Here is an 18,488-nt window from a genome sequence, read left to right as displayed (position 1 = left end):
TAACATAGCACTGTCTTTATTTTTTTATAAAATGCATTTGCAGAAATGCTTCATCAGAAACTGGTGCTACAAAATTAAATATAAAACAAATTTACATGTTTACATATGTTACTTATAACATAAATATACATTATTTACATGTTCAAAAGTTCAGCATGTTTTGTCTGTGATTCTCAACAGGTGAGAAGTAGGGAAAACAAAGCACAAATATACCACACACCATTTATATTTTTGCTTTTAAAAGATTGTTCAATACAAATATATGAACACAGTAAGTTTGGGGGTATATGTTCTAAGAGTAAAGTTAGGTATGTCCCATTTTAATCTATGTCCACTACATTTTGCAATTAATTCAGTTTCATTCTGCTTTGTTCTTTCATTAGAATACATCCGCTATGGTAGACTAAAATTCTTTTTATAGAAAGGCTTTCTGAAGAAGTTATTTTAAATAAGAAAAAGTCACTTCCCTTGAAAGCCGAGAAAAACATTATTTATTAAACATATATCTAAAAGGAGCTTTAATCAGTGAAAACTAAGAGTTGGATTAGAAAACATCAAAAGGATGGAAGAAAGACACTGTAATTTCTGTTTGATGTATTCTGGTAATTTTTCATTTTCTCCATATCTAAGTGAAGCAAAAAAAAAAAAAAGATAAAAAATTACTTAATTTCTTGGTTCATATAAGAGTACCAAAAGGCACATTATTTTTTTAATAATTCTTCAATGTCAAGAGGTATTTCAGAAAAATTATACAAATCGTTTATAACTAAATGAAGTTAAGCATACCCAATTTGTTTTCTTTCAAAATAAACCAATTTATAAATGTATTTAAATAATAAAAAGAATATTAGCTCAAAAAACTTGAACTGGCTTTAAAATGTCTACAGCAACCTGAAGATCTATCTGGATTCCTCATAAAACTGAAGACCCTAATCTAAGGAAAATACTAAGCTAAACATATTATGAACATGTTTCTATTTAAATGTTAACAATTTCCAACTAACCATACTAAGAAAATCTGAACTTTCATCTTCTGAACATGGGTTCTACCCACCCATTTTATAATTGCATCCTTCCACTTTCTGGAGCATTTGAAAGAGCTTATTTAACAAAGCCTCTCACTTCATGAGTAGTTCTTTAAATTACGGCACTGCATATGTATACATATTTAACAAAAAAATTGGTAGAGATCCACAAATTATATTTGTCTCATGTAATTACAATAAGCACTTCTCATAACGTATGTTGGTATTGGCATCATCAGCACTCTACCTCTTTTTAGTAAGTTATGGTTTGAAATGTGGACACCAAACCATTGCTTATTCTGGCTATTGCCAGATTCCTTGTTTTGCCATGATGCCTGGCACGTACTTCCATACAGAATGAACATACGCATTCAAAAATGTATGTCAACATTAATTACATTAAAGAATACAGGCTTTCATTTGAGGAAAAAAAATCTCTTAAAAGATTCCTAGTTTCTATGTTCTTTTACACAAATTGTTTAGGTATATTACTTTGAACCTAGAAGTCTATTACTTCTGAAAAGGGTCAAGCCAGTTAGGCTATGGAATAACAAGGCTACAAGGAATCTAACCACTTGCAGTGGATTATCCATACCAATTACCCTGTATTCAAGTAGATATTCATAAAAAATGCATTAAAAAGACTACATAAACTGCTAAGAATAATTAACAGTTTAAATGATAGGAATATTATCAAAAATGAAAACAAACTTTATTAAACATTTATTTCAATGTACAGAGAAAACACAGCAAAAGACTGAATCTCAGCCAGTGTTTTAAGAACTTACCGAGTTGTCTGACCATTTGGTGATGTGTAACTGATAGAAGACACTCCTGCCTGCACGACCAACTGGGACCCATCATTAAACTGGACCCACACAGCTCCACTAGTTAACTAGAATAATAATAAGCATGGAATATTACTATAGAGGATCTGAGGTTCTTAAAAGGTGCTCATGTTTAACAGGCTTATAACACAATTAAAAAAAAAAAACAAGGTAACTACAAATTTGGGGCTGTGATGGTAGCGGCATCAAGAAAATTCATGTCTTCAGATTATCCCTTTAATAGCTAGGACATTAATTCTAGATTAATGCTGTTTCTCATTCATTTCCATTAGATATCTGAGTAGTTGTCTTTTCAAATGGTATTTCTAACCAAGAAGAGATTTGGGAAATAACAAAAGCAACACTTTCTTTAATTAGGATTTTCCTCTATTTTCTGTCCTCAGGCCACGAAAATTTCCCTTCTGCCTGAGAACGTTATTATCTTAGCTTTTGAAACTTGTTCTTTCACTCAATGATATTTTTACAATGTGCCACTCTAAAAAGAGTACAGAAAAGACAACATGGACTCTGGGTTTAAATCCAGATTCTGCCAACTAACGAGTAGTACTGTGCAAGTCAATCAACCACTATAAGCTGTTCTTTTACAACCTAGTAAAAAGAGGTAACATCAACTTTAGTTTTATTTGGGGGACTAATGAGACAATATATGTGAAATCATGGCACCACATTGCAGGTATTCAACAAATGCTGAGTTCCCTTCCCTTTAGGGGTACACCTGTAAAAGACTGAGCTGCATTCTACTTCACTGGTAAGTAAAAATTACATATGCTATTCTCAAAAGTCCCCAAGCTTCAAGCTTTTAGATAATATACTCATATAGGTTGGTTTACACCTACAGAAAATGCTGTAAATTTGAAACTCAATGTAGACTTGACTTTCAAATGCAAAAATCCTTTTCTGCCAAATTAAAGTTACTCTAATATAAATTACAGTTTCTAATTCTTTGGAGCAATTGAGATCTCTGGCATACCTTGTCAGTTTGGCGTGAATAAACTCAAAAAATTCAACAGTTTCTAAAATTTAAAATACCCTGTACATCATTTCTCAATTCCTAACAAATAATCATGATGATGATCTCTACTTAAAAAACAAAAGGCAAAAATAGGCCACCTAGGCCCTAGCAGACAATTTGTTATCAATACCTAGAAGTTTTCCAACTATATACAAATAAAAAATGTTTAAATTATTAATGATATAACCAACGTAAAAAAGGTATAAAACCTTTCTTGCAAAAAGAAATATTTAAATCGTTTATAATTTCATGTAACTGTCTAATCACCGTGGAAACCAAAAAAATTCATACTGAGAAAATTCACTTTCCTAAAAACTTCTCACCTGTGTAGCCCAACCAACGTTTTTCACAAAAACAGATTTCAGAAGTTGTGCTGTTTTAGGAAGACAATCTTTTAGACTACTAGAAGGGATGTTTGTTCCAGAAGCTGCATCGGTAAGGCCAAGCCCTTCATTTGTAACCATCTACAAATAGTAAAAGGAAGGTATTATCTCTTAGCATTTATAGAAGCCAACTTCAGAAAAAGTAGAAAATGACTTTTTTCATTAAGTATTTTTTTTAATTTAAAAATTAAAACATGAGATTATGGAAAATTAGGAAAAAAGCTGTTTTTCATTTTGATAGGTATCTTTCTCTTTTTCCCAAGGTATAATTTTTCATAGGTACAATTACAATATGTACGTGTATGTGTGTGTACTCATACATGTACATATATACATATACAGATCTTCTTTAATGTTGAATTTTATGCTATGTTGTTATCTAGTCCGGCATGATAGTTTATTGAGTAAAAATATGATATGTTTATTTAACCATGAGCCAGGCATGGATATAAAGGCAGTTAATGATATTTTACAAGTAAAAATAAAAAATATATATATAATTTAATATATTTAGCTTTTTCCCAGAGGGGTCAGGTTAGGCCTGTCTGAGGTATCATTTAAACTGAGACCTGAAGAATGAAAAAGAATTAGCCATTGAGGGGCTGGAAAAAAGAGTTCCAGGTAGAGTGAACAGCATGTGGAAAGGCTGTGAGAGTCTCACTTAAAGAACTAAAAGAAGACATCTGTGGCTCAAGCACAGAAGTGTAGGGTGAAGTAGCTCAGCATGAGGCTGGAGAAGTAAAAAGATGACAGTAAGGAGTTCTGATTTTATATCAAGGGCATCAGGCAATTATGGAAGAGTTTTAAGTACAGAAGTGACACACATTTACTTACAGAAGGAATAGGTATCGGTGCCTGTTTCGAAGAAGCAGCACTATTTATGATCATTCTACTCAAAGATGGTCTCTCTCTCATTGGGTAGTTTGGATCCACAGAAGGAGGTGACAAGGTCTGAGGCGAGCTAGTACAACTAGGTTTTCTGAAGGAGAAAGAAATGTCTAAACATATTCCCTTAAAGCTTTCAATTCACAGAAAGGTAAACAATGTTCCTAATGTAAACACCAAACTGTTTTTTCAAACATTTCCTATGCATTTAGCCATAGGAAACTATTTTCCTGTTTAAAGTTTTCAAACAGTTACCTTCCTATGATTATTGGGAAAAAAGGAGCACTTCCGCTTTTCTTTTCCTCTTCTGAAATTATGGATTCCAGTGCTAAACAAATACGATGGCCCTATTTCAAAAGAAGAGTGCTTTCCATCATTACCTATATCATTTGTGACCATTGATTGGTATGAAATGTCTATAAGTAGGTACATACCTCATTAGCATGGTCCATATACATTTTTATTTCCTCTTTCAAGCTATTAACTTCACTTTCACCTTTTATGGCATAAGATTTCCCAGTCTTTTCAATCACATGAGTTAAAGCTTCTGTTTTGTGTATCTTTGCTCCTTAAAAAATAAGAAAACTATTCATCATTTCTTTAAATATTCCCACATTTATATTTATTAGCATACCAGTTCATAACGGCTCCTAGATTATGGTATTTACTTATTGACCATTAATAAAATAAGGCTCTCAAAGTATTCAATAAATACAGGTCATCCATTTTTCTTTCCTGCATATATTTGACAAGTCTGAGATATTCATAATATTTTTAAAAACCACCACTTTCATACAAAAACAATAGGACAGCTAATATATGTGAACTGTGTGACTGTATGTGTTACATGTCCCTTAAAGCAGTCTTCCCCAACCTTTTCGACACCAGGACCGGTGCTCCTATGAGAATCGCATGCCTGAAGATCTGTTGTGGGGCTGAGGCGTTGATGCTAGCACTGGGGAGCAGCTGCAAATACAGATGAAGCTTTGCTCCCTCACCTGCTGTGCAGCCCGGTTCCTAACAGGCCGCAGACCTAACAGACTGTGGCCCAGGGGTTGGGGACCCCTACCTTAAAGGAGGGAGTTTTACGGGTTAAAAAATAAATCATCTTTTATAGAATAAATTTAGAAAACAAAATTCTATGGTTCAACCCTATCCTTTTGCACATTTATAATTCTCATAATTTGGTATATGTCCATTTGAGTTTCTCAAATGTGTGTGTGTTTCTTAAAAACTCGCCATGTGGAATTAAAACAAAACACCAAACTAAATTAAATTACTGAATCTAGAGGGGAAAAAAAATTACCATATTATTTATTTATTTGTGTGTTTATTTATTTATTATTTATTTTTAGGTGAGGCAACTCTTGGTTGACCCCACAAATTGCAAGGACCTTGTCAGCTTACAATCTCTTATTTTTTTTACACCTACAGCACCTGGTCTTCTTTGGTGGCCTCCCATCCAAGTACTAACCAGGCCCGATCCTGGTCTGAGATCAGACAGGATTGAGCTTCTTCAGGATAGCATGGCCGTAGACTAAAAAAATTACCATTTTAAAATGGCACTTACCATCATAAAACCAAACCTCAAAATCAGCACCAGGGGAATTTTCCATCAAGACACATTTAGCATATCTTGTAAAATAAGTGATTTTGGGAGACTTAGATCTTACAAGCTGTACAAATCTGGAAGCATACTGATATTTTCGCCAGTACTTTTCTAGAGGGGAAAAGAAAAAAAAAATATTTATTTAAGGGAATAAAGTGTTGACTTAATATAAATCTCATGAAAATTTAATATTTATTTCTCCTCTTCTTCAAAATTTCAAGTTGATAGGTTAGTAATCCCATGACCAACAAAAATATTTTAGATATGTAAGTCTGTAACTAAAAAAAGTAAAAAAAAAAAAAAAAAAAAAGCCTGAAAACTAAAGACAATAAAATAAAATTCCCAGGAAATATATAATAAAATCTGATGACTAATGTTATGACTACTTAAAAAATCTTTCTTTGAATCACCTCCTTATTATAAGCAAGTTAATAATTCCAGGAAAGTTTTACAAGTGAAATGAAAAGATTTCTACTTGAGCTATCAAAACAAAGTGACTCTTATAAAAAGAAATATCTCTTTTTATATGTTAATAAAGCACAGTTTTATGGTCCTAACTTAGACAAGTAAAGTTTTGCAGTTCCCTGTAACTATGATCATTTATGATATTTAACTATGGTCATTTACATTATTTAACGGTCTTGTTTACCTGTTTTGATTTCTAATAGGGTTAAAATTACATAGATTTTCTTGTTTGTTTCTAAGTGTCACCTCAGAGAAGCCTTATTATTCAGTACTTAATTCCCTAATCCATAATATCTAAAAGCTGAACTGGGAGTCAAATTTGCTTAACCACAATTATAAATGATCATCTGTGTAGCACAGTAATGATTTCAAGAATCAAAAACTTGGGGGGAGATGGAGGGGGAAATTAAAAAAATATTAAAAAAAAATCAAAAACTAGATAATTCATGTTGAATTTTTAACATGATTCTAGACAAAGTAACTAAACAAGCATACAAATTATATTTGTTTGATATATGACAAATATCCCAGAGTTAGTTTTTGCCATTATAACACAGAATATAAATAAACATTGTAGTAGTAAGGTATATGCCATCTCACCAGATATTAATACAAGAGCATGACCTGCAGCCTGACAGAAGTCAAGATATTTACAACCTGTGATAACCACATATATAGAGTTTATACATATATATAAGTCCATTATATAAATGTATTTCCTGGAAAATTTATATACCTGGTAAATTGTCAAAGCTGTATCTACTGATGTTGTCAGTAGGTGGGGGTGGTCTATCAGCAAGAGGAAAACCTCTTCCATCATTTGGATAATAAATAGTGATCTGCCAAAAAAAAATTTAAGAATTCTAATTATATGCCATTAAGTTAAGCACTGTATTTTCTTACTAAATTATGAAATGAGCTCACAAGTAATATTAAATACTACTTTTGTAAATGCTAAATATACTCTAAAAGTAAGTTTTTGCTCCTTAACCTTAAGCCTGAAGTTGAGATTTTATTACTAGTTATAACTATTGTTAAACCCAAACTAATTTACTTAAATATATGTAGTATATGCTATTTTAGTTTTTAAATTCCAGACGCTATCATTACCAGGAAAACTGATTTTTAAAAATTTTAAAGATACCTTCATCGTTATAAAATGAATTGGAAGACTAAATGCTTAACTGATGTAGTTGCAAGATAATAAAGTAAATCCACATTACCATATTTCCATCACTAGATATCTGAAGAACTTCTTTCACATATTCTTGAGATGCATGCTCCTTTAGAAGTTCCACACATACGTCCTCTGAATCTAGTATGCTCACCTAAAAAAAAAAGCAATTAAAATCAATTCTCTTTACTAGAACAGCTTTGACATATATAATACTTAAGAGAAAAGTACTTAACCATGGCAAAAATAAAAATTAAAGTAAAATAAAATAGCTGCTTCACTGCAACTGTCTGGACCAGAGGTGTATTTGAGCACAACTGTGAAACATAAGGAGCAAAGGTAAGAAGGTATAATGAAGCGTGAAATAATAACCTGTGAGCAGAAAGGGAGCAGAAGGTAGGGTGGAGAATAAGGACTTTGAAAAGACAATAGTATGCCAAACAAAGGCAAGACTGGGTGAAATGGAAAACAGGATGAAGACAGAATTAAAAAATAAAAATCGCCATTCCCTAGTCTCACATGACATTTTAAACTCTAAACTTAACTTTATGCATACTCATTTTCCTTGAATAGGTTCATATGTTTAGAGAAAGTTAATTTTCTAGTTGATCTTGTTGATTTGAGACTGGATTATATGTCAAAACAAAAGCAAAAGTGTTATTATTAATTTAGTGATTGAAACTGTGAATAAAGTAATATTTAACACAGTATTTGGCCAGTATTATTTTTAAATGTCGTTCATCATCAATAATTTAAAATTCAAAAGTTAGCAGCATCGATTCACCATTTTTAAAGCAGCCAGATAGAAACAGCCATTTTTCCATCAGCATCCAGTCTCTTCTCTTTTAAATGAGCTTACTATGTACATGTCAAAAGTACAAGGACATTAGAGGAAACTAAAAAAACACTATATTTGATACCAGATGCCATTTTACTCAAGAAAAGGTCACATAATAGTTTTGAAAAATAATAAGACATACCACAGCCTTCTTGGTTTTCTGTCTGATTGGTTTTAACCTATAAGCTGTCAAAGGAGATGTAATGCTTCGTAATGTATGTTTCTGAAAACCTAATGGTGGCTCCATACCCCTCGTCTTGCTTTGTTCAGAAAGAGGTTCTAAGCCAAAAATCGATTCTTGTTGAATTATGTCAGGTTTACTATGAAATGCAGTCATGTATTTCATGGTATTTAGCTGTTTTGCAGAATGCGCATTATCAGAAGCATCAGGGCTCTTTTTGGCTCTTCTATCAGTCCAGGCATTTCTTGGCTCATCCTGCAAATCCAGATGGCCCTGGAAGTCTCTGTTTGGGCTAATGCTGTTGTGCTCAGTAGTTTCTTTTAAATGAGCTGTAATACACAAAGAAGAAAGTAATTGTGTGGAATAATTAAAAAGCCAAGTCCACACAGAGCAATGTCATATTGCTTTATAATATTGTTTTTTTTTTTGAGGAACAAAAGAAATCTAGTTAAAAAAAAGCTCATAATTTTTCTAATAAGCAGTTTAAGATATGACATAATAAAAGCGATTTTTCAAGGACATTTTAAGCCAGACTGCAAAGGAATATATTTAATATTCTTAAGCATAAGAAAAGATATTAATATCAAATTAATTTTTCAATCAAGGCAAAACTAGTCAGCTACTAATTCTAAAACAAGCAACTGCCAATGCTGCAACAAATGTTTAACAAATACGTAGATGACAAGATTTCCCAGGTAATCATTCTACATAATTGTAAATTTATTCTCTTTATGCTAAGGTATATACCATCCTTATTTACAAAATACGCAACTAAAAGCAAAAAACACTATATGAAATAGCTTCAATATTATTATTAATATTTATTACAAATGTATTTGAAGCCATGTTAATTTTTAAAAAAAGTTCTTATTGATCTTTACCCTTTTAGATTTTATCTGGTTTTAATGTTCACATGGAAATTTTTTTTAAAGTCAAAATGATTAAACTATATAAAATGCAGTAAGACAAATTTTCAAAATAAATGCTAGACTCTAAAAATTGCAATTTTTCCTTTAAATGACTTTTTCGTGTTTCCCCCTCTATTCCTAAGACAGAAATACTTTATATCAAATATTATACTCTAAAATTGCAGCAGAACTATTAGATTATTATAAACATTATTTCTCCATCTCAGATATATCTATGCTATCAAATAAATGAATAAACACAATACATTAAATACAAGATTAAGCACATCAAGTAAACTATAGACTGTTTTATATTTTAAAAATATAAATTGAATTATCATCTTCAACAACTATACATGAAAAAATTAATTCTCTTGGGCTCTTGAAAATAATATACATTTAAAAAAATAGAAAGAACAGACTCTTGAGATGACATAACAACTCTGCTTAAATTACAGCCATATTATGCACTCTTTGTGTGAGGTAATATAATCCTCAGTAAAAAATGATCTCCTCCTCTCCATATGTTTCTTTTTTATTCTCTCTTTATTGCATCATTATTTTCCAACCTACCTTCTGTGGATCTGTCGAGTTAATTAATGAGAAATGTTTTAACTTTCAAACTCCTTCTGTACAAATAAAATAATGACTTGCATGACAGCTGTTTAATACTTTAGTGTGAGGTACCACTGGTAAACCATGATGTCCACATAAGCTTCTACTTACAAATAAGGTCAACCATCTTTTATTTCATAGGCACTGATAGTAGATGCTTATTAGAGAGAGGCTTCAAGAACACAGGGGTTAAAAGTAAAGTCTCTGAGCCAGACTGCTGGGGTTGGAATCCTGGCTCCTATTTCCTGGCTCCTATGGGCAGTGTAGCGTGGCAAATTATGCCCTGTGCACCACAGTTTTCTCATCCTTCCAAAGATAAGGCTAATGATAGTATCGTCCTTTTATGTTTTTTATGAGAATAATATATGGTAAGCATGAAGGACAGTGGTTAACATGGTAAATACTCAAAATTTGTTAACAATTATTACTATTATTACAACATAGTTTATTGAATGTGCATTATTTTTTAAAGAAAACCCAAACAGAAAAGGTGAATGCTTGCTAAGTCATTTATTTTTATTAAGCAGCCCATTAAAACTCACCATTGATTTGCAAATTCCCAAACCACTGTTGCACCATTTCAGCCTGAGATGTCTGGTCTGGAAGTGGAAAAGGAATTTTTCCTGGACGATGACTGGAGCTAAACAGATCAAAAACAAATTTTTTTTTAAATTCCTGTAAAATAAAATTATCAGGAAATAACTTTTTAGGATAAAAATACTTTAAAAGGGCGATGTCTTATTTAAATATCTGAAAATCTTAAAGTAACTACAGAAATCAATATTTGCATAACTAAGTTGTCCCTAAGAAGCTAAACTCTCATGCCAAAATGCTCATGGCACTGTGACAATGCTTATGGTTACGGCCCTCTTATAATTTAAGCATAAAAATCAAAGATCAGAAAAACACATACACTACGATCACTAAAAGACTAGGTTTCATGTGAAAAGCAGTCAATATGATTACTCATCATTTAGGCTCAGCTTCTTTCTTTACATATGTATGTTTACAGTAACTATTAGAGTTCATTAAAGACAAAACATGTTTAATATCATATTTTGCCCTGGAGACCTGCCTCATATAAAAAAAAAGAAACTAAAAATCCCCAAATATTCTACAAACACATTTGTGAGCACATACACACATATTAAGATATTCTTAACGACAATTTAAAATCATCATTGTGATTCTCTTCCTTTTAAGACATAGAAATCATAAAGTTAAGAAGTGCCCAAAGACTACCTGACATTAGAAAAAGGTAAACCCCTTATTTAGAGGTAGCATCATATTGTGCTAATAGAATGTTTATCAAAAAAGTAAAATGCATTTGATAGAATTATTCTTACTGTGCTTGATCGTTATCAGGCCTTTCAAAAGATCCAGAATTATTAGCTGTCTTTTCTTTAAAGAAGTGAAAAATATTGACATTGCTGTTTGTGGGTGAGTATCTTTCTTCATTTTCATCTGATCTTTTGGATTTGGAAAGCATTTCAGCTGAGTGACATCGTTCCATTGCATATGTGTTCGCTCGAGATTGACTAGTAGAAGTGCCAGATCTATCAGAGGAATGGGCTCTACGAAGGTATCGAGAATGTGGTCTTTCTTCTGCATCTTGGATTACTCTTCCCCTTCCACTATTACTGGTTTCCTGTTCTTGATTTCCCCACTGAGTATAAAAACCGCTTCCATCTTCTAAAGAAGAAAAATCACTTGAATTTTTGTTCTTTGGAAATACAGTCATTTTATTCGGGAGTGGCTGACCAATCAAAAGTCTTCTTCTGTCAAATAAACTACCACTTATACTGGTACTGGAAGAAGCCGTAATTGCAGTAGATATTGTGGCGTGTCCACTATCAATTGAATCTTCTACAGTTCCTAAATCTTTACTTTTTGTTGAAGAATTTCGGGACATAAAAGGATGGTCTAATACTGAAGACAGACTTAAACGATCTGCTGGATTTCTACGAAGTAACTGATGAATAAGGTCTTTGGCTTCTCTTGACAAAAAAGTTGGCATTTCGTAGTCTGCCAATACTACTTTATTTAATGTGTTCTTCACTGTGTCAGTGTCAAAAGGTGGTCTCCCAATAAGTAATGTATAAAACATACAGCCCAAGGACCAAATATCAGATTCAAGTCCATGTGCACTTCGAGTTGCAATTTCTGGTGAAATGTAATTAGGAGTTCCACATAATGTATAGTGCTTTTCATGTGGCATTTTCAATTGAGTTGCCAGCCCAAAATCAGCAATCTTGATGTTCATGTTACGCGTGAGTAAGAGGTTAGAAAGAGTGAGGTCCCGGTGTAATATACCATGAGAATGGAGATACAGCATTCCTGTGATGATCTGGTGCATGAAGTGTCGAGCTGTGAGAATGCAAAAAAATAAATCTTACAATTTAGAAAATCTGGAATAGTATTTAGAATACATTATGAAACTCAAGTACACATGCCACAGTATTAAATTTAGAACACTGGCTTGCAGCTTAGCTTTACCAACCAAATACCATGCTGATAATTTCATAATATTCTTTAATTCCCTTTAAGATAACTAGGTACTCTTTTTATTCAATCTTTGTCCTTTCCAATTGATGAGTTTTCTATCTATTGTTAAGAGAAGCTTAATTTTATTAGCCATTGGAAGTGACTAGAGTAATCATGGTGACCAGAAGTCCCTAGCAATCAAGAGAACATATTTATAATTGAACAAATAATTCATAAATACATTCTAATTGTTAAAATAACCAAGGTAAAGTTCCTCTGTTGTCCCCTCAAACCATCTCAAAAAGCAATCACTATTAAGAGTTTGTATATATTCTTTTATACTTTTCTTCTGTGTGCTTACATACATTTAAATCTACAGAAATGTTGTAATAAATGCATTTTATATAAAAAAGTATAAAACCATAGTTTCATTACTCCTCATCTCCCAATATTTCTTGGAGATATTTCTATGTCCAGATCTCCATTTTATTTAATTGCTATTGTATGAAAATTTGGGTCATTTCTGGTATTTCAAGATTACAAAAAAACAGACCAATAAACATTCTTGTATGTGCTTGTTTTCTTGTGTATATTATGGGGTGCTTCTCTATAGTAAATTCAAGAAGCAGGATCACTGGGTTGAAGGATAAAACTCAGTATTTTAATGTGTTGCCAAATTGCTTTCTAAAAAGCTGTATTTTCATGTGCATCCTTGTTAATATTAGGTAGTCTCAATCTATGAATACAAAAATGGTACTCATTTTAGTTGGCATTCTTATGACTACAATTGAGTGTGAACCTCTTTTCAGGTTTATTAACGAGGTACACTTTCTCTTCTATGAATAGTCTGCTTATATCCCCTTGCCCATTTTCCTACTCAATTATCTTTTTCGTTTTAGGCATAACTTACATTTTTAATATTAATTTGCCAGCCATATTTTTACAAATATGTTCTTCCTATCTTTGTCTTTTAAATTTCTTGACAGTATCTCTTGTCATATACATTCTTAATTTTAATTAAATTAATAATTATTTTCCTTATGCAAATTTTGCAGGTTTTGTCTTAAGGCCTTACTGGGGAGTGGAGAGGTAGGTAGGGTAGAAAGGGTCAAATATGTGGTGATGGAAAGAAATCTAACTATGGGTGGTGGACATGCAACACAATATGTATCCCTGTTGAATTGTATACTTGAAACTTACTGGATTTCATTAACCAATGTCACCAATAAAAAAAAAAAAAAGGCCTTACTATTAAATAGTATTATGAAAAATGCAGTAATCTGCATTAATATTTGTATGGATTTATTTCCAATTTGTATTATGTCTTTATTTTTAGTCAAAGAATATGAACATTTCCATAACTTAATGTATATAACCAAATTGTTTTCCAAATGGGTTATATAGATTCAAATGTACAGAAAGTCTATCAGTAACCACCTTCCTTAGCTTATCTGCAATCTTAGTTATCGAGGTAAGATAATTTGAAAAAAATTGTTTGTAAGATGATGCATGGACTTGAGCCTTATCTGAACTGTAAAAAGTTATTTATAAGAAATTAGGGAGGTTGAAACTATGTGTTTTATTTTAAATTATTTATTATTATTTATGCCTATAGCACCTGGTCTTCCTAGGTGGTCTCCCATCCAAGTACTAACCAGGCTCGACCCTGCTTAGCTTCCAAGATCATACGTGGGGCTTATTATGGGTGGCATGGCCACAGACCTTGGACCGTGGCTCCACTGGGGCACGAACCCAGGACCTTCTGCATATAAAACAGACGTTCTAACCACTACACTATGAAACCACATCCCTGACTATGTATTTGATAGTAAGGAATTATTAGGTATGACAATGACTTTGTGGTTATGGGTTTTTTTTTTTAAGCCTGCATCTTTTAAAGATGCATACCAAAATCTCTATATAAAAAGAAGTCTCTAATTTTCTTCAAAATACTCTGGGAAACTAAGAGCAATAGAAGGATACAAATGAAACAACTTGACCTTGAGTTGATAGTTTTGAAAACTGAGTGCTTTAAGTTCATGGGGGCTCATTATATTGCTCTATTTATAATTGATATTTTCTATTATAAATGGTTTCAATAGTTATTTGTGTTTGACTTAGAAACTTACATAGTCATCAATAACATTCTAAAAAGCTTTTTCTAAATTTAAAAGGGTACACATTAAATTGGAACCAATGATTTAAGTTAAAATGTGGTTTTGGGGAAAAATGAATAAAAATTTCTCCTTTTACTTTACTTCTGTAATGCTTGCATTATTTATAGGAATTAATACCTCTTATAATTTGTGAGGGGGGAGACTGCCTTTTATAGCTCAAAGTAATAATTAAAATGGTTTTACTAATTATTACAATAGAATATTTTTCAAAACTACATAAAGTAAAATATATATCTTCAAAAAAAAAAAAAGAGAAAGAAAGAAAGAAAGAAAGAAAGAAAGGAGCCTACCTTCATTTTCTGAAAATGGTTTCCTTCTGTTCTTTAGATACCTGTTCATTTCTCCATTATGGCACATTTCTAATACTAAGTAAACATAATTGTTATCTTCAAAGTAGTTATACAGCTGAAATGTAAAAGAGCATAATAAATTATAATACACAAAAAATTCAATGTCCTTGGCCACTTAAAAAAAAATTTTAAATAAAATTTGCATCTTACCTCCAAGATAGAAGGATGTTTCAATTGGCAATGTATTTTTACCTCATTCTGAACTCTCTGTACCATTCCAGCTTTGTACATGGCTTTCTTATCTATCTAAAGTAACATGAGAGGTTTAAATGTTGGTAATAAATTTTCAAATCTGAAGTTGTCAAAAGTTAACTTTAAAAAGAAAGTATACTTTAAAATATTCTGAAGTATTTTTATCTACTTCTTTATGAGGTCAATTTACTTAGTTTTCCCCACGCAGTTAGCAGAGAGGACATCCCAATGCATCCTAATACCTTCTCCCAATTTAAAGTTAATCGTTTGACTATCATTCTTATAACAACAAAAATTTAGCCAAAGTTTAAAAAAAACCTTCCCTTCCCTTCCCTTGATTTAGATAAGTGATTCTTAATTGCTTGTTATTGCTATTACACTGAGTTCTAACAATAAGAATAGTATTTTAGATTGTTGCAGTGTAATGCAGAACTATGCACAAATGTATTCTTATAAACAAATCATATTTTCCCTTTGATTACTATCAATTACTCCAAGTATGTATAATTAGGACAGATACCAGGTCCACTGAAAATTAATGAAGATAAAACACTTATTTAAACATGGTCAAACCTCTCCTAAGATATCTGTAAGTTCAACTGTTGGACTTGGGAACTACTGTCTTCTGCCGAAGCAATGGGATCTTTAGAGCATAATTAAAGAAAAGGCAGATAGGTAAGGAGTTTCTGACATCTCAAGTATCACACCTCTCTAGTTCTTTACAAAGGAGAGGTGCGAAGTTGATTAATATAGTCTTACCATTTTGATTGCAACTTCCAGACCAGTGTGAATGGACTCAGCTCTGTAGACACCAGCAAAGGATCCTTTACCAAGCAGATTTCCAACTTTAAAATCCTTAAAAGTTAAAATTAGAGAATATGTGTGATGACTCACAGCAGTATACAAGAAAGATAGGAGGGAGCTGGAAAAAGAAGATAAAATGGATCGAGAGGGGAATTTGCATTTAAAATTCAAGCAGGTATTACACCTCGATACAGCAGGTGTCTGGAGTGGAAAGCATCTTGACGCCTTGCGGGGCTCCCTGAGCTTCCAGGCTCGGCTCCAGATACAGCAGCCTAATGATTTGGTACCTCAACCTCAGTGCAGCCTCCGCACCCTCCTTCCACCTCTAGCCAACTCCTGGGAGCCAAGGGTCTGGCCGAGGTCCCGCCACAGCTCCCGCTTGAGGTAACCGCCATCCCCTTGGAGATGCCCTGCTTAGCGCGGTAGCTGCGGCGGGATCCCAGACACGAAGCTGTGGTGTCTAGGGACAAGAGGGTGGGGCCGAGAGAGACTCACCTGTCCTGCCACCCCCAGTCTCCAGGGGCGGGACGCTCCGCCCCCAAACAGCCGGGCCCCCGGCGGTTGAGACCCTCCCAAAGCACCTCGGCGCCCGCCCCACAGCCGTTAGCTTCGCCGGGTCCCCTTCCCGCAGCAGTCCTGACTCGCGCCACTCCGACTCCCACCCGCCCCGCTGAGGACGGCTGAGTCTGTTCACCTCGATCTTCTCCCCGATGCAAGTCGCCATATTTCCAGGCTCCGGCCTGGGCTCCCCGGATCAGCTCCCTTCACGCAGTCCCTTCGAGGCAGCGCTCCAAGCAGCCAGCCGTTCTTGGCGCCCATCAGGCTCCGCTCTCTAGGCCGCCGCTCCCGGCGACGACGGCACAACCACGGAAAGGTCTCCCGGGTATCTTCCGAAGCCTGGGCGGCGCCTCCGCGCTCCCATTTTGAAAACTCCCGCCGGTTGCCGTCCCAGCCAGGCTGGCGGTGACGTAACGAGACGGGTGGCTGCGGAGAGGCTGCGCCCGGGCGCGCATGCGTGGCAGGCTCTCCTCGGCGGCCCACCGCAGTTTCCGGGCCTCGGGACCGGAAGTGCCCTGGCGGCTGCAGCTCGAGTGGCAAGTGTCAGCGCCTCAGCTTTGAGGAGGCCCGCGCGCGGTGGATGAAAGAGCCAACGTGAACTGTGAGATATTGTCACCTGATCCGTTACTTACTTACTGGACGGTCTGAAAAACAACTTTTGATTCTGTAAGGGATTTGAAACAATTTTAAAATATCAAGTGTTTGAACGTGACAGGACGGCACGGGGCGGGGAGGGGGGGTCTGTTACCTGGCTTAACGCCCTTTCCACCTGTATGTTTACTCCCTAGTTTTCAGAACTGTAATGAATGTGTACTGTGCTTTAAGAAGATGAACTCCATTCTTTATTTTGACAAATGCCTCTCAAGTATAATAACGCCATTTGTATAACTTACATTTAAGAGATGTCACACAGTAATGATATGTATGTATTGATCAATAGAGACCTCCATCAGGGCGGGCCGATCCACTTTCTGCAGGTGAGAAAAGTGTGATGCTCAGTAAGGATATAAAGCAAACTGAGAACTACTTCACAAACTCAGATCTTTCGTTTCTAAATCGAACTTTTTCCCTCTCCATTAATGGATATATCAAGTTTACTTAAGGTTGTCTACCTACAGGCCGTAAAAAAACTGTTCAGAGAAAAGTCAATTTTCCCCCTTCATTTCTGAAACCATTCCTTAAAGGTTAAATGTTATCATGCTTGAACAGATGGTTCCAGAGTCCAGTCTTCCAATTAGACTTGCTTTTGGTATTGACTTTTCTGAAGCCCCTATAATTCACTGTTATCATTTATGGTTTTTTTGGGCGGAAAGTATTTATCGTTTATTCCATTAATATCGGGTATGCCTAATGGTCTATATAGCCCATTGCTTCCGCATCTATGTAACTTTATCCAATGTGAAGAAGAATGCAGTGTGGGGGAGAACTTGCTAGATGAGTATTGCTGACCGCACTGGAGACCAACACAGTGGCCAGACCTAATGTCCCTTCCAAAGGAGGAAAAGTTTGGAGAGAAGGGGAACAGTAGCTGAAGGCAAGGGAATGAATAAATGGGTTATAGAATGAAGAAAATCCAGGAATACATCAACATCGAGAAAGAGGCTCAGAGCCAGAGGTGGTATTTCTTAGCTGAATTTTCCAGATGCTCAAAAGGGTGAAACCATGTATTACTGAGACTACTCCTGCTTTTGGAACCTGACAAGATCAAATGGAAGCCTGCAACCTTAATGGCCTCACCCTCAGAGACATTTTCATAAGATGGACTGGATAGTTTAAAGACTGAATGAGATTCTAGTAATATGCCAGTATATTTTGACTTATATGTTTTTCTCTAAGTGATCTGTGTTTGAAGACCAGGGGGTGGACTTTGATACTGTGATTTCTAAGAAATATATATTTAGTCATTCAGACAAGCAAAGTATATTCAGATTTCTCATTTATTTGGCCTTTGTCCAAAATTCCTGGCTCACAGCTTCCCAA

At 34.4% G+C, this 18,488-nt stretch overlaps 1 protein-coding gene across 1 annotated transcript; it reads right to left on the bottom strand.

Annotated features, from left to right (window-relative positions):
- PLK4 (polo like kinase 4) lies at positions 1–16,910 on the bottom strand. The gene is made up of 16 exons (XM_039879574.1): positions 16,645–16,910; positions 15,906–16,001; positions 15,105–15,200; positions 14,895–15,009; positions 11,290–12,310; positions 10,486–10,583; positions 8,382–8,749; positions 7,451–7,555; positions 6,964–7,066; positions 5,724–5,873; positions 4,588–4,721; positions 4,409–4,500; positions 4,103–4,247; positions 3,209–3,349; positions 1,814–1,920; positions 1–625 (listed from the first exon to the last, which is right to left on the bottom strand). The coding sequence occupies exons 1-16, from the start codon at positions 16,672–16,674 to the stop codon at positions 523–525; spliced, it is 2,904 nt and encodes a 967-aa protein (XP_039735508.1). The 5' UTR covers positions 16,675–16,910; the 3' UTR covers positions 1–522.
- Between the last annotated feature and the right edge of the window lie 1,578 nt (positions 16,911–18,488).

This window comes from Pteropus medius, unplaced genomic scaffold (assembly GCF_902729225.1).
Source record: "Pteropus medius unplaced genomic scaffold, Ma_sr-lr_union100, whole genome shotgun sequence".
NCBI lineage: Eukaryota > Metazoa > Chordata > Mammalia > Chiroptera > Pteropodidae > Pteropus > Pteropus medius.
Note: the sequence above shows the minus strand (reverse complement) of the source record. Positions and strands in the feature narration are given on the sequence as shown.

What these genes read in the sequence shown, in the direction of transcription:
- PLK4 (XM_039879574.1), bottom strand. Translation starts at nt 16,674, where the DNA reads ATGGCGACTTGCATCGGGGAGAAGATCGAG. An exon ending in TGAGGTTTGGTTTTATGATG is followed by an intron (nt 4,722 to 5,723) that starts GTAAGTGCCATT and finishes TTATTTTTTAAG; the next exon opens with GAGCAAAGATACACAAAACA. An exon ending in TTCCCAATAATCATAGGAAG is followed by an intron (nt 4,248 to 4,408) that starts GTAACTGTTTGA and finishes TTTCTCCTTCAG; the next exon opens with AAAACCTAGTTGTACTAGCT.